Consider the following 20,414-nt stretch of genomic DNA (forward strand, 5'->3'; position numbering starts at 1 on the left):
CAGCAGTAGAGTGTTTTTCAAAACTTGTCAAGGAACAAGAGTGGAAAGATGTTTATAGTGCCGATAATATAGATGATAAATACAATGCTTTCCATAACACATTTCTCATGCTCCTTGAGAGTTGCTTTCCATAAGAACATTCTAAACGGGGTACTAGCAGTAATGGACAGCCTGGTTGGCTGACTACTGGGATAAGGATATCATGTAGAACAAAGCGGGAATTATATCAAAATGTTAGAAGTAGTCACAATCAAGCTACAGTAGCCCATTACAAACAGTATTGTAAGGTGCTTAAAAACGTTATTAGCAAGGCAAAAAGTATGTGGTATGCAAATAGAATAGCTAATTCACAGGGTAAAATTAAAGCCATATGGTCAGTTGTGAAGTAAGTGTCTGGTCAGCAGCACAAGGTTGACGATATAGTCAGTTTGCAGTAATGATATTTCTGTTACTGATAAATCAGATATATGTACAGTATTTAACAACCATTTTCTGAGCATTGCTGGTGAACAAAATAAAAATTTAGTATCTACAGGAAATCGTATAAATTTCATAGCAAATGCCTTTCCGAGATTGACGTCTGAAATACTCCTCTGTGATACAGACAAGAGGGAGATTGATACAATAATCAAATCACTGAAGACTAAGGACTCTCATGGTTATGATGGAGTGTCTAGTAGAATATTAAAGTACTGTGCTGCACATGTTAGCCCTGTATTTAGCCATATTTGTAATTTTTCCTTTAGGAAGGGTCAGTTTCCGGAGCGATTAAAGTACTCAGTAGTAAAGCCGCTTTTTAAAAAAATGAGAAAGGGATAATGTAGACAATTTTAGACCCATTTCTATGCCATCAGTGTTTGCAAAAGTTATCGAAAAGGCTGTGTATGTAAGGTTAATTGATCATTTTATATCACACGATTTGCTACCAAATGTACAGTTCGGCTTTAGAAGTCGTTTGACAACTGAAAATGCTATATTCTCTTTTCTCTGTGGAGGTACTGGATGGGCTACCGTATTTACTCGAATCTAAGCCACACTTTTTTTTTTCCATTTTTTTAAATCCGAAAAACCGCCTGCGGCTTAGAATCGAGTGCAAAGCAAGCGGAAGTTCTGAAAAATGTTGGTAGGTGCCGCCACAACTAACTCCTGCCGTCGAATATATGTAGCGCGTCAGAGGCATGCTTTGTAGGCACAAAGATAAATACTGGCGCCAAAACCTCTGCGTCAGTAAATAAATTTAAAAAAAAGGTGGAAGATGAGCTTTTTTTTTCTCCGCCCCGAGTTTCGACCGCTGCATATTCATACTTTATCCAACGAAGTAAATACAAATTCCGTATTGTTCATATCGAATGTAGCAGAATTTCAATGTACTTCGAAAAGCCGACTGGCAAGACTGTTTGGGATGTTTGTCAATATGGCCAACTCTACGTTCTGAATTTTTTCCTACCTGTGAGAAGAGATGGTTGCTAGTAGGACCCTGATGAAATGTGAATCACATGCAGTATTCTCTTCACCATAAGACTAATAAGAATATAAACATTTTGCCATGTATTCTTTTGTGTTTGCTGCTATCTCATTTAAATCCTGTCTGCCCAATAAACTACGAAACTAGAGTGAGACAACAGCAAACGCGGAAGAATATATGTATCGTGTCATGTTTATATTATATGGTGAAACTCTGCGGACTTTATCAATAGACTGAGAACACTACAGCTGAAGGATTCGGACTTGTTAGTAAGTTTCGATGTCGTTTCACTCTTCACGAGGGTCCCTCTTTTGGATTCATTGTCACTTATCGGCAATAAGTTTATGGCCGATATAATGGAGCTGTTTCACCATGCCCTGTCCTCTACTTACTTTCTATTTAATAATGAATATTTTGAGCAACTTGACGGTGTTGGCATGGGCAGTCCTCTGTCCCCTCTGGTAGCAAACTTTTATATGGAAGACTTTGAGGAGAGGGCTCTCGATTCGGCAATGTTGAAACCAACAATCTTCTGGCGGTACGTGGACGATACCTTTGTAGTGTGGCCTCACGGTGAAGAAGAACTTTCACGGTTTTTACATCATCTGAATTCCATCCACACAAACCTTCAGTTTACGATGGAAGTTGAAAAGGATGGTTGCCTACCATTTCTGGACGTCATGGTTAAACGCAGGATGGATGGGTCATTGGGGCATTCTGTCTATAGAAAACCCACGCATATGGATCTGTACCTGCAGGCGTCAAGCTGTCATCACCCGTCACAAACTATGGGCGTCCTTCGAACATTGGTGCATAGGGCACATGTCGTGTCTGATAAAGACAGCCTTGCAGACGAATTAGAGCACTTGAAATCGGTATTTCAACATAATGGATATTCTGCACCTCAGGTCAGTACTGCTTTAAGGAGGAAAACACGTGACCACCCACAAGATCAAGAGGAGAAGGAGGTGTTTAAGTCCAGAGCATTTCTCCCATACGTTGGGAACATTTCATCGAAAGTAGGCAGAATTTTAAAGAAACATCGTGTGAAAGCAATCTTCCGGCCACCTACAAAGACTCGTGCTCTTCTGGGCTCAGCCAAGGATGATCTGGGATTACGGAAGGCTGGAATTTACAAAATACCTTGCGAGTGTGGGACAGCCTACATTGGTCAAACCACACGCACAGTACACGACCGCTGCATTGAACATGAGCGCCACACTCGCCTTTTACAGCCCAGTAAGTCGGCCATAGCCGAACATTGTATTTCCACAGGACATACTATGGATTATTCAGCCACGAAAATCTTGGCCCCATCGAGATCCTTCTGGGATTCAGTTGTGAAGGAATCCGTGGAAATACGTTTAGTGGAAAATCTCATTAATCATGATGGCGGCTTTTTATTGAATAAGACCTGGGACCCGTTTGATTTCTTTAATTTCAACCAAAAGAAAACTTTTTATGGCTTCTGACATGTCGAGCGACAAGTAATTTTAGTTTTGAAATTTTGCATTTTATTGTTTTGGACACGTCTGCGTGCATGTTTTACTTTTTTCACGCATTCGTTTGCGCTCCATAGATGCAGTAATATTGTAGAGGGCCTTGGAATCGACAGGTGGCGCGCATGCTACGGTAACTTGCGCCTGCGGCACTTTTACGTATAAATAGAGCGACTTGCACTAGCAATCTCCAGTGCCAAACACTCGCCTGAAGATGGCTGTAAGGTTGTCAACCGAAATATCGTGGAAAGAAGTCGATGAGATCCGGCTGCAATCCCGAAATCTTGTGGAAAATTCGATACGCCAGGAAAATTTCAAGAGATACTGGGTCCTATTACTTAAAAAGTCTTAAAGTGACTCTCATACCTGTGAACCTTTTCCATGTGCTTGTACCTTCATTATTTCCATGTGCTTGTACCTTCATTAACACCTGTAATGGGGCACCGTGTCAAATGCTTTACAAAAGTCTAGAACTATGGAATCTGCCTGTTGCCCTTCATCCATGGTTCCCACTGTATCTGAGAAAAGAGTAAGCTGAGTTTCGCACAAGCGATGCTTTCTAAAACCATGCTGGTTCATGGACATAAACTTCTTAGTCTCAAGAAAGTTTATTGTATTTGAACAGATAATTTGTTCAAGGATTCTGCAGCAAACAGAAGCTAGGGATATTGATCTGTAATTTTGCGAGTCCTTCTTGTATACTGGAGTCACCTGCGCTATTTTCGCATCGCTAGGTTAGGTGCCAATGCCATAGGTATTCTTTGTAAAATTGAACTGGGATTATGTCCGGACACGATGATTTTCTTTCAGATGTTTCTCTACTCCAGGTATGCTTATTACTATGTTATCCACAAGGGAGTCTGTCCGATGGTCAAATGATGGCATGTTTGGACAATTGTCATGTGTGATTGATTTCTTGAACGTGAAATGTGAAACTTTAGCTTTCGTTTTGCTATCTTCAACTGCAGCGCTAGACTCTGCAATAAAGGACTGAATGGAAGCCTTAGACCCTTCTGTAGCCGGTGGCAGTGCAGCACACACTGGTGATGCGAATGCAGTGACTTCTAGAATATTGCTTGTAAACTTTTTCTTGTTCATTGTGCTGACTGGTCGAACTGGAGCGTTCTGCTGTACTGTCAACACGTGCCATTTGCACTTCAAACTGCTCGCTTGTTGCAGTGTAAACATAGCAGGTTTCATGGAAGGACGTATATGCACCGAAGTTTTGCTTCACATGTGTTACTTATTTATACCAGCGAATATGAAATAACACTTAGCCTGTGTTTCTCTGGCCCAACAATCCATTATGTTTATAACAATTTGTCTCCCATCACGAGATATTAAAACCCCATTGAGGACTGCAACAAAGACAACAAGCCATTGCACAACTGTTCACTGAACACGACCTGTTAATAACGTTATCACAAGGAGCAAATGGAGTAGCATATGATGGCTTAGTCAGTAGAGGCACAATATGTTGCAGATTCTATCTAGAGGCTCCGAGCAGAACTGTTGTAAGTAAAATTAACGCACGGTAGTGAAGAGTGCAGGAGATATAAATTAAATCAAAGTGGAAGCTGCGGTCACTCCATTTGCTGTACCTCAATCACATCAGCCATATTTTGGAACAAGCCGCCTATTAAGCTTGCTGTTTATCACTCTCTATGCAAGAAGCCACTGCATTAGTATGACGTCACCATGCTATCCAGCTATTGGCTACAGCTGGGAAGCAAACATACAAGATGCTGTAATCCAGCAGTTTTCTGTTTATTTCACCATATAGGCTATAAATTTTTGCTATTTTTGAGGTGAACATGAAAGAGCCTTCAAAACGGCGTCTTTTAAGGTTTAATTTGTGGTAATAGTGTGTTGGGAAAGGCTGAATTACATCGTACATCATTAGCAAAAGTGGTATTCTTTTTAATCATGTACCCTACAGTATTACTAGTGGCAGTACCCTCTTCTTTCTTAATAGATCTATTACTAACAAAGAGATAGAGGGGCTGGCCAGTACTTACCTCAGCTCAGTACAGCCGATAGATACACAAACAGAACAGAAAATTTACATTCCTAGCTTTCGGAACTTTGTTCCTTCATCAGGGAGGAGAGGGGGGGGAGGGGAAAGGGAAGAAGGGAAAGTGGATTCAGTTACTCACAACCCAGGTTATGAAGCAACAAGGAGGGTAGCAAGGATGGAGGCATGATTGTCAGAGGGAAGCCAAAGATATTCTACTGTTAAGTACTGTGCCAGCTTCAAACCAAAGAGAATGTATGCAGAAGTAAAGAGGTATATAGTATAAAGATAAACACAACTATGTAGGATGAAAAGATGCGTGAATGGCTAAAGAGGAGAGGGAAAAAGGACAAGACTGAAGAGTAAATGGGAGTGAGGTTGGTTAACGTAGGTTCAGGCCAGGGGGATGGCGGGATGAAAGGATGTGTTGGAGTGCAAGTTCGCATCTCCGCAGTTCCGAGGGACTGGTGTTGGGTGGGAGAAGCCAATGGCACTATGTTGTAGCAGGTTCCTAGGTCCCTAGAATTATGCTGGAGGGCATGCTCTGCTACTGGGTATTGGACATCTACAACGTACGTGCCATTTGGCTTCTCCCACCCAACACCAGTCCCTCGTAACTGCGGAGATGGGAACTTGCACTCCAACACATCCTTTCATCCCGCCATCCCCCTGGACTGAACCTACGTTAACCAACCTCACTCCCATTTACTCTTCAGTCTTGTCCTTTTTCCCCTCTCCTCTTTAGACATTCACGCATCTTTTCATCCTACATAGTTGTGTTTATCTTGATACTATATACCTCTTTACTTCTGCATGCATTCTCTTTGGTTGGAAGCTGGCACATTACTTGACAGTAGAATATCTTTGGCTTCCCTCTGACAACCATGCCTCCATCCTTGCTACCCTCCCTGTTTACCTTTCCCTGTTGCTTCATAACCTGGGTTGTAACTGAATTCACTTCCCCTTTTTTCCCCCTCTCTCCTCCCTGATGAAGGAACAAAGTTCCGAAAGCTAGGAATGTAAATTTTCTGTTCTGTTTTGTGTATCTATCGGCTGTACTGAGCTGAGGTAAGTACTGGCCAGCCCCTCTATCTCTTTGTTAGTATTTGTTTCACATCTTTATATGAGATTTTCCTTTAATAGATCTATTATATGACATAAAATTTTGAAGTTTCTTTCTTGATTGTGTAAGGATTTGCAATTTGGTTATGTTCAGTTGACTTTAAGAATGTTAATAAAATTGCTGCTTAAGAGGAGAAGAATGACATTCTGGCTCCGGTTTTGGTTTATAGCATCTGTGCCTGTTAATACTGTATAATCCAGTATTTATGGAATCTCAAATGTTTCATAGGCTAAGGCCTGTAAAGAAGTGGGTTTGATTGGTACAGGGTGGTGATAGTAGTGATAAGCACAGAGAGGAGGTGAAAAGAATCTTGTGCAGGGCTAAAAGCACATTTCTTATGCAGAACAGCTCATGTACAAGGTCTGTTCAAAAAATTCTGCAACATTCATAGTTTTGCGTCAATGGTTTGGTGTTATGAATGGTCCACACGTTATAAAGCCAGACAGAAGTTAAAAATAACCCTCGTTCAGGACGCCATTCGCCGTCTGCTGATGAAGCTGATGTCAGGAATGTCAACAAAATTGTGCACGCCAATTGAAGACTGACTGTCCAAGAGATTGCCGAAGAATGTAACATTTTGTTTGGCTCATGTCATGAAATCCTGACATGCTATCTTGGAATGCATCATGTTGCCAAGTTTGTCCCATGAGTCAAGACCAGAAAGACCTTCACCTTGCAATCTGTGTAGAGCTTTTGGACCGAGCAAATGAGAATGAGATTTTCCTTAAGAGATTGGTAACTGGTGATGAAATTTCGGTCTACGGTTATGATGTTGAGACCAAAATTCAGTCTTCACAATGGGTCAGGATAGGTTCTCTAAGACCAAACAAATGTTCGTCGAGTCAGGTCAAATGTCAAAGCCATGCTGATAGTTTTTTTTTTATTTTGAAGGATTGGTTCATCATGATTTCGTGCCACAGGGACAGACTGTTGATCAATGGTACTATTGGCCTATGTTGTGACACTTGCTAGAAAATGTGAGAAGGAAACAGCCAGAAATGTGATGAGACAATTCATGGCTCTTGCGTCACAGTAACGCACTCGCACAGTCATTCTTGTTGGTGTGTGACTATTGCACAAAAAATGAAATCACTGTGCTGCCTCATCCTCCGCACTCTCCAGACCTGCCTCCTGTGATCTTGTGCTTATTTCCAAAGTAGAAAACCCTGCTGAAAGGAGGAATATCTGCAATGATAGAAAAGATAAAACAAAATTCGTAGATGGTGGTTCACACGATCCAGAAGGAGTGGTAGTAAGACTGCTTCCAGAAGTGAAAATAGCTTTGGGAGTGGTGTATCAGTTGTAAATGAGAGTATTTTGAACGAGACCACACACAATAAGTAAACGGTAAGTGTAGAAAAACTTTGTAGACAAACTTCCAGAATTTTTTTTTAACAGACCTCATACACTGTTCTGCCGAAGACTATAAATTACACAAAATGTCAGCACTCGGAGATTATAATTGTGCAGTGAAGCTAAACATTGGAAAGTTGTGTTGCCAATGGCAGTTGTGGATTGTCAGCATCTCCTCCCACCTGCGCTGCAAACCCTCTGTCTTTTGTGCCACTTATAATTCACTCTGTCATAGCGAATGTCAAAAGGGAGAAAGTGGGATGAACTCGGAAGTGAGATGTTGAATAAGAATGTAGACTCGGGTTAAACCTTATTGGGAAGAAACATAAAACCGGGAATTCCTAGCGTTGATCTTAAGACTTTTCACAGGGGGGCTACAAATTTATGTGTAGAATCATGAAAAATGTGAAAACGGTAAATGTAAAATCAAAGTTCCACTGTATAGAGCAATAAAACAATTTGTAATATTGATTAGCCAGATTGAAACTAAATTTTTCCCAAGGATCATCTTATAAAAAGGTTGCCTCATATTCAGTGTCTTCTTGTACTTAGATAAATACGGTAATTTTAAAAAGACAACTTTCTAATACCGAGCGAGGTGGCGCAGTGGTTAGCACACTGGACTCGCATTCGGGAGGACGACGGTTCAATCCCGTCTCCGGCCATCCTGATTTAGGTTTTCCGTGATTTCCCTAAATCGTTTCAGGCAAATGCCGGGATGGTTCCTTTGAAAGGGCACGGCCGATTTCCTTCCCTAACCCGAGCTTGCGCTCCGTCTCTAATGACCTCGTTGTCGGCGGGACGTTAAACACTAACAACCAACTTTCTGATAGTGAAACATATACTAGCAGTTGCATCCACATTACAACTGAAAACAGCTTTTCTTTGTATGTCGCTGTTTTTATGCCATGTTGTGCTAAGTAATTTGATTTTAGTATGCATTGTATCATTGTAATATTTGTACATTTTGTACCCATTTTATATTCCACCAAAATCAATATTGGAGAAGTAGTGCAGAAGTTTGATTGTGAGAAAATAAATTAAGCAGTAACCACAGTCCCAGTGAAGTACTGTTTATAGCTGTGGATGTTTTCTTACCAGAGGTTTTAGGCAGTTATTTATATTACAGTTCTTAGATTTTGTCTTTTTCTTTAGATATTAGTAATCTGTACCCTTATTCTTCCAGGCAGTTTTGTTACATGGAGATAGAAACCAGATGTCAGATATGATTCATTTATTGTTAGATACAATCCTGAGACCGAGCATCTTCAGATATTTGTTCCTGATGGCAGCACAGTAAAGGTTTATCTCCTGTAGGCAATGGGTGTGTTTGTTAATATTTTCACCATCTTTCCACAGTTGATTGTGGAAATTACTTATTCTTGTAATGGTTGACTGCTTTCTGGTGCCGATATAGACTGAAAACTGCATTTTGGTTACGTTAGTCCGACAGGAATCTGGGCAACAACCACATTTTGACACTCTCACAATACCAGTTTAAGATGAATGTCATAATATTGTGTGGCAAAATGGAACTGATGCAAAGAGACCCTCAGAATGTACTGTTCCTTTTGCCAGTCATGCTGGGAGAGCCACCATATATGCAAATTATTGTCGCAGATGTTCATTAGATTGCTATTTGTGACTTCTTAGTATTAAAATCACTCTATTTGTATCATAGTATGCATTGAAAATTAATTTTTGATGTGATTATGGGGCATGTAAAAATATGAATAATTCCCATATTTGGCGTATATTCCCTGCGACATGATTGTATTAAAATATTAGAAGAAAGTGTAATTTATTGACAGCCCTGTTAATGAATGGTAGATGTATAGTGAAAGTTTCTAATGCAAATTTCTTTTTCATTTTGAAGAGGTGGCAGTATGGTTGGCAGTTCGGGGCTGTCATCTGCAAGTAAACTGCAGTGTGATATAGAAGACTTGGAAGCCAAAGAAAATGATCTTGATGCACTGATACAAAATGCTGGTAAGTGTATCATCTTAAGATGCAAGAATTGCAGAAGTATGTATTTAGTGCTTACTGTCAACATAATAAGTTAAACAGTGAAACACTATTATTTTTATAAATGAAAGACCTTAATCATTACATATTAAACGTAACAAAAGTAATTATATGCTTTTTTAATTTTTGTTTCTGCCTTTTTAGTACCACAGTTTTTACCCGTGCCACTGAAACATGTTTGACAGCCCACTTGTAGTTGACTATACCGTGATGGAGAGTTCACAGTAGTTGCCACTCCACAATGCAACGGATTGTCACTCGGTGAATAATGTCGTTTTGGTGACATTTGTAGTAAACAAAAACTATGGTGGAAGCTATACAAACTATATAAAAGCAGGCGGTTGTGCACTGACAGCACATTGTTTACATAGAAGCTGGCATCGTGATACCATCAATGCTGGAGCCTGCTTCTATTGCTGTGCTGTAATTTGTTCAAAAGACACAGCACCTAATGTTACTTGTTCGTCAGTTGACTTGAGGGCTTGTTGAGTGATGCAAATCACACTTAAGTGCCTGACAGATGATTCATCGAACTACCTTAATAATAATTCTGCTATTCCAATCTCAAACAGCATTGGGGTGGGAGGGACGCCTATATCTTTCTATTTTTCCTTATTTCATTATGATGATCGTTTGTCCCTATCTAAGTTGGCATCAACAGATACTTCCATATTCGGAGGAGAAAGTGGCTGATCGAAATTTCGTGAGAAGATTCCGCCATAACAAGAAACGCTTCTGTTTTAATGATGTCCATCCCAAATCCTGTATCCTATCTGTGACACTCCCTCCCCTATTTCACAATAATACAAAACATACTGCCCTTCTTTGAACTTTACGATGTACTCTTGTTAATTTTATATGGTAAGGAACCCATATCGTGCAGCAGTACTGTAAAAGAGGATGGACAAGCGTATTGTAGGCAGTCTCTTTAGTAGCTGTTACATTTTCTAAGTGTCTTGCCACTAAAATGCAGTCTTTACTTTGCCTTCTCCCCAACATTTTCTTTGTGTTTATTCCAATTCAATTTGTTCGTAATTGTAATTCTTAGGTATTTAGCTGAATTTATGGCCTTCAGATTTGACTGATTTATCATGTAACCGAAGTTTAACGGATTCCTTTTATCACTCATGTGGATGACCCTACACTTTGTTATTTAGGGTCAGTTTTTGCACCTTACAGATATCTTTCCTAAATCATTTTTATAGATAAGGAACAGCAGAGGTCCTATAACATTATCTTGGGGAATGCCAGAAATGAGTTCTGTTTTACTCGACTTTCCGTCAGTTACTACTAACTGTGACATCTCCGACAGGAAGTCATGAATCCAGTCACGTAATGGGACAATATTCCAAAAGCATGAAAACAAGCTGCTTGTGTGATACAGTGACAAAAGCCTTCTGGGAATCCAGAAATAAGGAATCAATTTGAAATCCCTTGTCAATAACACTCAACACTTCGTGTGTGAAGAGCTAGTTTTGTTTAACAAGAATAGTGTTTTCTGCATCTGTGTTCACTGTGTCAATAGACCATTCTCTTAGAGGTAATTCATAGTGTTTGATCACAGTATATTTTCTACAATCCTATTGCATATCAACGTTAATGGTATGGTCCTGTAATTTTGAGGATTACTCTTACTACCTCTCTTGTATATTGGTGTGACCTGTGCAACTTTTCCGTTTTTGGGTACAGATCTCTCTCTGAGTGAACGGTTGTACATATAGTTAAGCAAGGAGCTATTGCATCAGCATATTCTGAATGAACCTAATTGGTATACCAGTCTGGACCGGATAAGTTGCTTCACTTCTCCGAGGATACCTACTACTAAGTTACTCATGTTGCCAGCTTTTCTTGATTCGAATTCTGGAATATTTACTTTGTTGTCTTTGGTGAAGGAATTTTGGAAGGCTGTGTTTAGTAACTCTGCTTTGGCAGCACTGTCATCAATAGTATTTCCATTGCTATTGCGCAGAGAAGACATTTATTTTGTTTTGCCGCTAGTGTACTTTACGTATGACCAGAATCTCTCTGAATTTCCTGCCAAGTTTAAAGACAGTTTTGTTGTGGACACTATTATAGGAATCTCACATTGATGTCTGCGCTAAATTTTAAGCTTCAGTAAAACATCGCCAGTCTTTGAGAGTTTGCATTCGTTTTAATTAGGCATCTTCTTCTTCTTCTTCTTCTTCTTCTTCTCTCTCTCTCTCTCTCTCTCTCTCTCTCTCTCTCTCTGTGTGTGTGTGTGTGTGTGTGTGTGTGTGTGTGTGTGTGTGTAGTAATTATTCTAATCTTACCCTCAAGATCCCTATGTGAGAGATACATAAGGGAGTTGTAGAATATTCCTAAAATCATCATTTAAAGTAGACTTTCTCAGGATAGTTTACATCTATCTTAGGAGTCTTCCAGTTCAGTATGTCTGTGAACCTCTCTTAAGTGTCAAAGTGACCATTCATGCTGCCGTTCTCTGCATGTGTTAGTCCTATTTGGTATTGGGGTCTCTCACATCAGCAATATTCTAGAACTGGTCACATGAGTGATTTGTAAGCAGTCTGCTTTGTAGATTGTTGACTGATTTGCACTTCCCCAGTATTTTGCCAATAAACCGAAGTCTACCCACAACTGAGCCTATGTGATCATTCCATTTCATATCCCTACAAAGTGTTACCCAGGTATTTGTAGGTGTTGAGCAATTCATCGATATTATAGTCATAGGAAGCAATGTTTATTTGTTTTGTTTCTTATTCTGTGAAGTGCACAATTTTACATTTTTAATGATTTAAAGCAAGTTTCCAGTCTTTGCACCACTTTGAAATCTTAAGATCTGGCTGAATATTTATGCAGCTTCTTTCAGGCAGTACTTCATTTTAGATGACTTCATCATCTGCAGAGGTTACTATTAATGTTGTGTGCAAGGTCATTGATATACAGCATGAACAGCAAGGGTCCCAACATTTCCCTTCATCTGACGGTGACTCCCATCCAAGATAACATCCTGTGTCCTCCCTACCAAAAAGCCCTCAATCCAGTCACAAATTTCACTTGATACCCTATATGGTCATACTTTTGACAATAAGTGTAGCTGTAGTACTGGGTGTGTCTACCTCATTGCATTGATCCAAAGCTTTCAGTATCTCATATGGAAAAGTGGTAGTTGGGTTTCATATAAATGATATTTTTGGAATCTACGCTGGTTGGTATTGAGAAAGTAATTCTGTCTGAGATACTTTGTAATGTTAGAGCAGAGAATATATTATAAGGTACTGCAACAAATCGATATCTAGGACATCAAGTGGTATTTTCTGTGGATCACTTCTACTACCCTTCTTATAGATGGGTGTGACCTGTGCTTTTTCCAAAAATTGGGCACGGTTTTTTATTCGAGGGATTTAAGATAGATTATAGTTAGAAGAGGGGCCAATTCAGCAGCAAATTCAGTATAAAACCTGGTAGGGATTCCAACAGGCTCTGGAGCTTTGTTTAGTTTTGATAATCTCGGCTGTTTCTCCACATCACTGACATTAATACTTACTCCATTCATCTTTTCAATGATACGAGAATTAAATTTGGGGTAGTTCTCGTGGGTTTCCTTTGTAAAGGAACATTTGAAAACAGAGTTAAGCATTTGAGCTTTTGCTTTGCTATACTGAGTTTCAGCTCCTGTCTCATTCTATAGGGACTGCACACTAGCTTTGGTGTTGTTAACACCCTTTTTATATGACCACAATGTCTTTGGATTCTGTGAAAGATCACTTGATGATATTCTGCTATGATAGTTATTGAAGCATTAAGCATTACTCTTTTGGCAGCCAAAAGTGTTTCACTCATCATGTGTCTGTCTATAGCCTTATGCTTTGTTTTACACTTCTTATGCAGTAATCTGTGTTTCTTTCAAAGCTTCTCTACAGTGACTGTATATGCGGGTACATTCCTATCCAGTGCATGGTCTATTCTTTTAAACTTGAGCCAGAGTTCCAGTATGTGCTTTTGCCTTGTGCTGATAGTTTAAAGTTCCTCGTTGAGATATGACACAGCTGATTTTTTTATCTAGTCTACTGAAGTCTTTCTGCTTGTTTCAGTTGTCCTTTGTACATTGGTAATCATTGTTGCCACAACTGCATCATGGTCACTGATACCAGTTTCAATGTGGACACCCTCAAATAAGTCAGGTCTCTTTGTTGCCATTAGGTCCAGTGTATTTCCTTCACAAGTGGGGTTCCTAACCATCTGTTCTAGGTAGTTTTTAGAGAAGGCATTTGTTTTGGAGTGTTTCTCACGATGTCTTAGTATGTCCACCACTAACGAAACTATTTTCCCAATTGATTGTTGTATGATTAAAGTTTCCACCAATGGTTACAGTATGATTGGGCAACTTATGTACAAGTGAACTTAAGTCTCTAAAGTTTTTGGTTGCATCAGGAGATGAGTGGTGGGCGATAGGATTCAATTATTTTATGCCCACCTGTCATTTCCCAAACAATCTTTGTGCAGCATCAGTTTCTGTCTCGGTGGATTTGAGTTTCTTCTCTACTGTGACAAATACCCCACTTCCATTTCCCTTTTGCCTATCCTTTCAATAAAAACTCAGATACTCTTCAAAAATTCATCAATTTCAGGTTTCAACCAGCTTTCTGTTTCTAGTATTGGGAGAGTTTGTTTTTCAGCAGTGCTTCAAATGCTGGCACATAGCTTTAAATGCTTGAGCAGTTAACAACTAGGATTTTAATACTCTCACCTGTGGAAGGCCTTTCTTTTGATCTTTCACTGATACATCTGGCTTTCGTCCAGCTGTCGTACACCTGACCCATTTAGGGGCTGCGTACAGTTCGCAACATTATGGGACAAGCCCAGGAAATCACAATCTCAATTGTTACAGAACCTTCGAAGTCTCTGTTTCAGTTCTTCCTCTTGATTTGGAACCAAAGGGCCAGGATCAGTTCTGATGACAAATTGTGAGCCTCACTGAAACTCCATGCATAAGGCTGGTTTTCTCTGCCAGTCACTGGGCTGACCCAAGTATTACCTTGGAGTCCAGACAACAGGCATCATTTGTTCCAGCGTGTGCCACAATCTGAAGTTGGTTGCACCCTATTCCCTCAGTGGCTGTCAGAATAGCCTCTTCAGCATTTTGAATGGGGCCCCCAGGCATACACACTGTGTGCATCTGGTGTCCTTTCCTGTCCCTTGCTGCCATTTCTCAGAGGGGTACTTTCATTCATCATACAGTTGAACGGACAATGATTAATAGACCCCCTACGCTGGACAGAACAGATTTCCCCAAAACAGGTAAAGTGAGTCCCACTGGCTCAGTTTCAGTGAAGGGCAGCACCTGAAATTTTTTGGCTAGGGGAATCAGTACAACACCCTGAGTCATCCCTGATCCCTGTCCACACAGCACAGGGTACCTAGGTCTAAAGTTGATATGCCACTTGCAGACAAATGGATGAGTAATGACAGATCCTGCTGATATATGATTCTGTAGAGAAACAGTTCTATATATCATCACACACAAAAGTTCTCTGTGGGAGTAGTTTGATCTTCACATGTTGTCCTGAATTAAGAGTCATTATAAATACTGCATTGAAGTTGTACTTGAGTTCACCTGTGTTGCTGGTGACGTTGTTACATGCACTTCATCTCCAAAGCTGTCTTTCCTCCGTCCCCTCTTTAAAAATGGGCGCCACATAAGATTAGAAGGCTGAAGAAATTATCACATTTTAACCAAGTCATCCATCACAGGTTGCCCAATTCACATCTGTGACATGTCCTCATTAATACTTCAGTGTGTGAACCTTGTATCTTACTGGAAAATTGATTAGTCAAAAGTCATCTGAATAGTTGTGCAAATAGCTGTGCCTGCAACATGCAGAACTAAGATGTAGTTGTCGCAGTCTCGTCAGCTGTGGGAAAAACCATTAACATTCCTCTCCCATGAATTTTATCTCCAGGCATTTGGACAGTTTACTCCTCCTCCTCTTGTGCCCTTGTTTCACACTGGTGTAGGGCTGGCATTTATTAACGAATCTTGCATGGTTAATTGAAAGGAGTGGTCAGGTACTGACCTGTTGCCACCCTGCTACATCCCACAATGGAATGTGTGTACCGAAACTGTCAGTGTGTAGTGTTGGCTCACGTGAAAGTTTTCTAAATGTTTGTGGGTTGTGTAAATGAGATGGGACTTTTTAGGTAACAACGCAGTATTTATGTAACAGGATGTGAGAAAGTGTAAAAAAACATCCAGACTTGCCACTACACACAGAACCTGGGCATTAATCTGTTGCGCTGATTTGTTCTGGAGCGGTACACCTCCCCATCCTGGAAGTGGCACTTTAACACACACATAGCTAACTGCTCAGTTTTTATGACAGTTTCGTCAGCAACATTAGTCGTAGTTAAATCTTTTGCTTCAAATGCTTCCTGCACTAATTGATTGTTCATTCCTCCCCCCTCCCTCCCCCTCTTGCACCCTCTCCCACATTTCATAGTAGCCAAGTCGTAATTGTAGCATCGTAAATCCTTTAACTTAAATTAATTGTGACCAGGTGTGTTTTAAGTTCAAAAGGAACTGATTACGAGTATATATATGTGCTTACCAAGTGCTTTCTGAAACTTCACACAGATTGTAGTTAATATTGTGAATTTCTTTACGGATTTCGAACTAATTTTAATACATTTAAAATTAGGCATGATTCATACATTCCTGAACATTTGCAGCTATTTATTCTTGTTAAACACCTCTCAGACTTGCCCTTGCTTCTGTGCCTTGCAAGTACCCATCAAATTTCTCTTTCCTGGCTGCAACATTTAGTCCTCTAGCATGTCTGCCCGCAGCGCTTTCTTCTTTATGCATGTATGTTAAACTACAGTTAGCAGATGTTCCATTACATTTAGCTGAAGCTCAATTCCTATACATATTCAGTGCCACTGATGTATCATCAGTGAACAAATAAATATCATGGTGACAGTGAACTTACCTTCCATCTTTGTTGAATTTGACTTCTTATATGAATGTCAGTGCAGACAATTCTAATTTGCTTTGAAGAAAGAGTGGATTTCCATCTCCCTGTGTAAAAAAAGGAAAAACATTTTGTTTTATCGCACAGTGTAAAACGGGTTTCCATTTTTATAGTGCCGCAATAAGCTCTGAGACATGTCGTTTGAATTTTTAATATGCTTCTCCACTCCATATACAAAACACGTAATGTTTTCACTGTGTGTTTGTACAAGGCAGCCACATGCACTTGGCAGAAAACAGTTGCTTTCTCTGATCAAATCTAAGGTGGTAGATTTGATCAAATAAATTTGACAAAAGGTGCGTATAACACTACATCAAATACATTTGACAAAGCAACTTTGCCAAAGAAATATGATATTGTAGTAAGGAGTAATGGTATAACAGAAGCTACCGTACTTACTCGAATCTAAGCCGCATTTTTTTTTCCGGTTTTTGTAATCCAAAAAACTGCCTGCAGCTTAGAATCGAGTGCAAAGCAAGCGGAAGTTCTGAAAAATGTTGGTAGGTGCCGCCACAATTAACTTCTGCCATCGAATATATGTAGCGCTACACAGGCATGCTATGTAGGCACAAAGATAAATACTGGCGCCAAAACCTCTGCGTCAGTAAATAAATTTTAAAAAAAGGTGGAAGACGAGCTTTTTTTTTTTTCTGCGCCCCGAGTTTCGACCACTGCATTTTCATACATTATCCAACGAAGTAAATACAAATTCCGTATTGTTCATATCGAATGTAGCAGAATTTCAATGTACTATGAAAATCCGACTGGCAAGACTATTTGGGATGTTTGTCAATATGGCCAACTCTACGTTCTGAATTTTTTCCTACGTGTGAGAAGAGATGGTTGCTAGCAGGAACCTGATGAAATGTGAGTCACATGCAGTATTCTCTTCACCATATGAATATACACATTTTGCCATGTATTCTTTCGTGTTTGCTGCTATCTCATTTAAATTCTGTCTGCCTAATTAACTATGAAACTAAGAGTGAGACAACAGCAAACGCGGAAGAATATACATATCGTGTCATGTTTATATTCGTATTATTCTTATGCCTAATAGTGATACAGTCAGAAATGAAGCACAGCAACTGACTAGATTTATAAACCTAAGATGACTAATTTCTGTGCAGAATTTGATGTACTAAAGAAGCGGCCGCAAAGATTTTCAAACGGAGAAAAATTTTCGCCTAACTCTCGTTCAGAACATGTTCTGTCATACGCAGTCTATTATTTGGTTCTTGTTGATCATTATCAAAGAAAGCAGCAGTGTAAGTAACAACAAATAACATCCTTTTGCCATTGTTTCGCTAATGAGACAATTCCTCTCTTTCTTTTTATTGTAAGCGGTGTTAGCGCGCACAAAAGCAAGCCGTGCCGCGAGCGGCAACAGGCCGTAAACAGGCACTATCAGAATGCGATAAACAATGCATGACAATGTACGGTGACGTAAACACCTATAACAAAGAAAACGGAACTTATCAGATCAAAGCAAAATAAGCAAGCGATTCAAACCAGACGAAGCACGCGAAAAAGGAAGGGTACCCGTATAAGTAGAACGGAGCACCAGACGCATAGCAATGGCTACCTGGTAAAGCTTAACTGCTAAGCTTACGACTCGAACTAAACTGCTGTCGCTGTATCGTCATTCATTCGATGTAAATTGTATCTCATATTACAATGGACCAACTTTGTTTCAAATTGGAGATGCGGCCTAAAACTTTTCTCTCCCCTTGAATTTCAAGTCTCAAATTTCACGTGCGGCTTAGATTCGGGATTCCACCCCCCCACCCCGAGTCTCTTTTTTCAGGTGCGGCTTAGATCCGAGTGCGGCTTAGATTCGAGTAAATATGGTAAATAAAAGTATTGAACATACAGATACATCCGGGAGATGCAAGAGTAGTAACAAAATTGGTTTTATTTACTGACAATAAAAGATCTCAAAGTCCATCGTGCATAAAATTGGTAAGCAACCTTACAGCAGCTGTTCAGATTTTCATTGTCATTGTGAATGACAATGAAAAGTGTGTTTAATGAAATTTTAGCACTAAATAAATGTTTCCCAGCTCCTTGTATCTGTGACTGAACACAGGTATAAATGGCTGCAGCAATGCATTCCTTTTTGTTCTGAAGAGTATTCCCATGACTGTGTCGTTCTCAGTAGAAAGTAGTGATTGGAAACTAATGTTCACCAGTGAAACAAATAAGGTTGGTGTTACTTCAAACTATATTGAATTGACTTAGCGCACAAAGATATTAGGTCTCCTGTTCCTTGAAATTTTGTTTAGATATTTAACTTACTTAAACACTGCACATAGGTCGTGACCATACCTTTTATATTGTATGTTATCTATGGGTCAAAAGCTATTATCCAGTTACTTATGGCAGCAAATATGTTACTGGTAATATGTTGTCACATGAAGCAGTGGTTTGTAACTGTGCTATGTGGATTGTTTTGCTAGAAAAACCTGCCAGTACATATTATGTTTCATTGATGGGCAACCATTCATAATACATTCCTAAATTAAGTTGTAACTCTCACAGCTTGTCTTATTGTGTTAAAAAGATCTTAATGGCAACTTGGAGCAATATTGGTTAACTTTTGAAATACGGAAAGCAAGGGATTGGGTGACATTTAAGGTGTGTGAGGTATTCAGTCACAGTAGTAGTGTCGAGACCTGTCGCTGAAGGAGGTCATTGTGGAAGATGGAATTGGTTGCAGCTGGAGATGGGTAATTTTTTTTTTTTTTTGGGGGGGGGGGGGGGTCTATAAACAAAGTGACAATTCAGGAACAGTATATGGGACTGAGTTGTTGCTAGGAATAAGGAAACTTTACTGTATTGACACAGCTGGAATGAGCATGGGTTCATTCAGTGGATGATAAAAATATGTACATAAAGTAGAAATATGTCAGAAAAAATTTCACAATATGCACCAAAACACGAAAAAATCATGAAAAGAATGAAACATATAAAGTATGGGCAAACAAGATGAAATCTAAGGGATTTGGCCAGTAGTGAAAGGCAAAAACAAAGTGAAATCGACATGAGAAAACTGAGATCAAAGAAAAAAATAAATAAAAAGATTGTAATTTGGGTTGCAGGTATGTGGTGGGTGGATAAGTGTGAAGAAGGGGGACAGCAGATGTATTTAGATTAGGTGAAGTTAGTTTATGCAAGCTGGAATAGAGAGGAGGAGGAGAAGGGGTTGGGAAGGGGTTGCTAGGGTGACATAGAAGTTAGTGTGGCACAGGCGGGTGCGGAAAATAACACTAGAGAGTGGGGCTGGAAGTGTGATAAATTTCAAGGTCTAGGATTAATGGTATCCGTGGAAGTGATGTGGGACATGAGATGCTGCACCAACAATCAGTGCAGTCTCATAGCTGTCTGTTGTGTGTGGCCGAGACGGTTGATACAGTGTGGCTCGTAAGTAGAGCATGCATCGTTATTTGGAAGGTGACAAATGAAACGCAGGAAAGTAGAGATAGGAGGACAGACACTGAGTATAATAATATGTTACAAAATAGCACTGGTTTATGGGATGGAAGAAAAACAGACGGGAAAAATCAAGCCATGAAAAATCCCGGATAGAATGATGACTGTGTGTGTGTGTGTGTGTGTGTGTGTGTGTGTGTGTGTGTGTGTGTTTTCTGTTCTGACGAGGGTCAGTTTTGGGCCAAAAGCTTTGTTTGACAATCTTGTTGTTGTTCTTATCTGTGGTCATTATTCCATCCTTGGTTTCCATTGTTTGTTTTCGCATGATGAATTTCCTTCCATCCCATAACCCAGTTGTTTTCCTTTGTTATTATTTTCTAACACATTACTATACTCAGTGTCCACCTTTCTTTCTCTTCTTTCCTGTGTTTCATTTGTCACTTTGCAAATCACACTGCATGCTCTACTTACAAGCCACACTGTATCAACCATC

At 39.8% G+C, this 20,414-nt stretch overlaps 1 protein-coding gene across 1 annotated transcript in view; it reads left to right on the forward strand.

The window, feature by feature from the left end:
• Positions 1 to 20,414, forward strand: part of LOC124775343 (transcription factor E2F6) — a 63,290-nt gene that overhangs the window by 18,175 nt on the left and 24,701 nt on the right. The window contains exon 6 of the mRNA XM_047250174.1: positions 9,331 to 9,443. Coding sequence (XP_047106130.1) covers positions 9,331 to 9,443 — 113 coding nt within the window. The remainder of the gene's footprint in view (positions 1 to 9,330; positions 9,444 to 20,414) is intronic.

This window comes from Schistocerca piceifrons, chromosome 2, assembly GCF_021461385.2.
Source record: "Schistocerca piceifrons isolate TAMUIC-IGC-003096 chromosome 2, iqSchPice1.1, whole genome shotgun sequence".
NCBI classification, from domain to species: Eukaryota; Metazoa; Arthropoda; class Insecta; order Orthoptera; family Acrididae; genus Schistocerca; species Schistocerca piceifrons.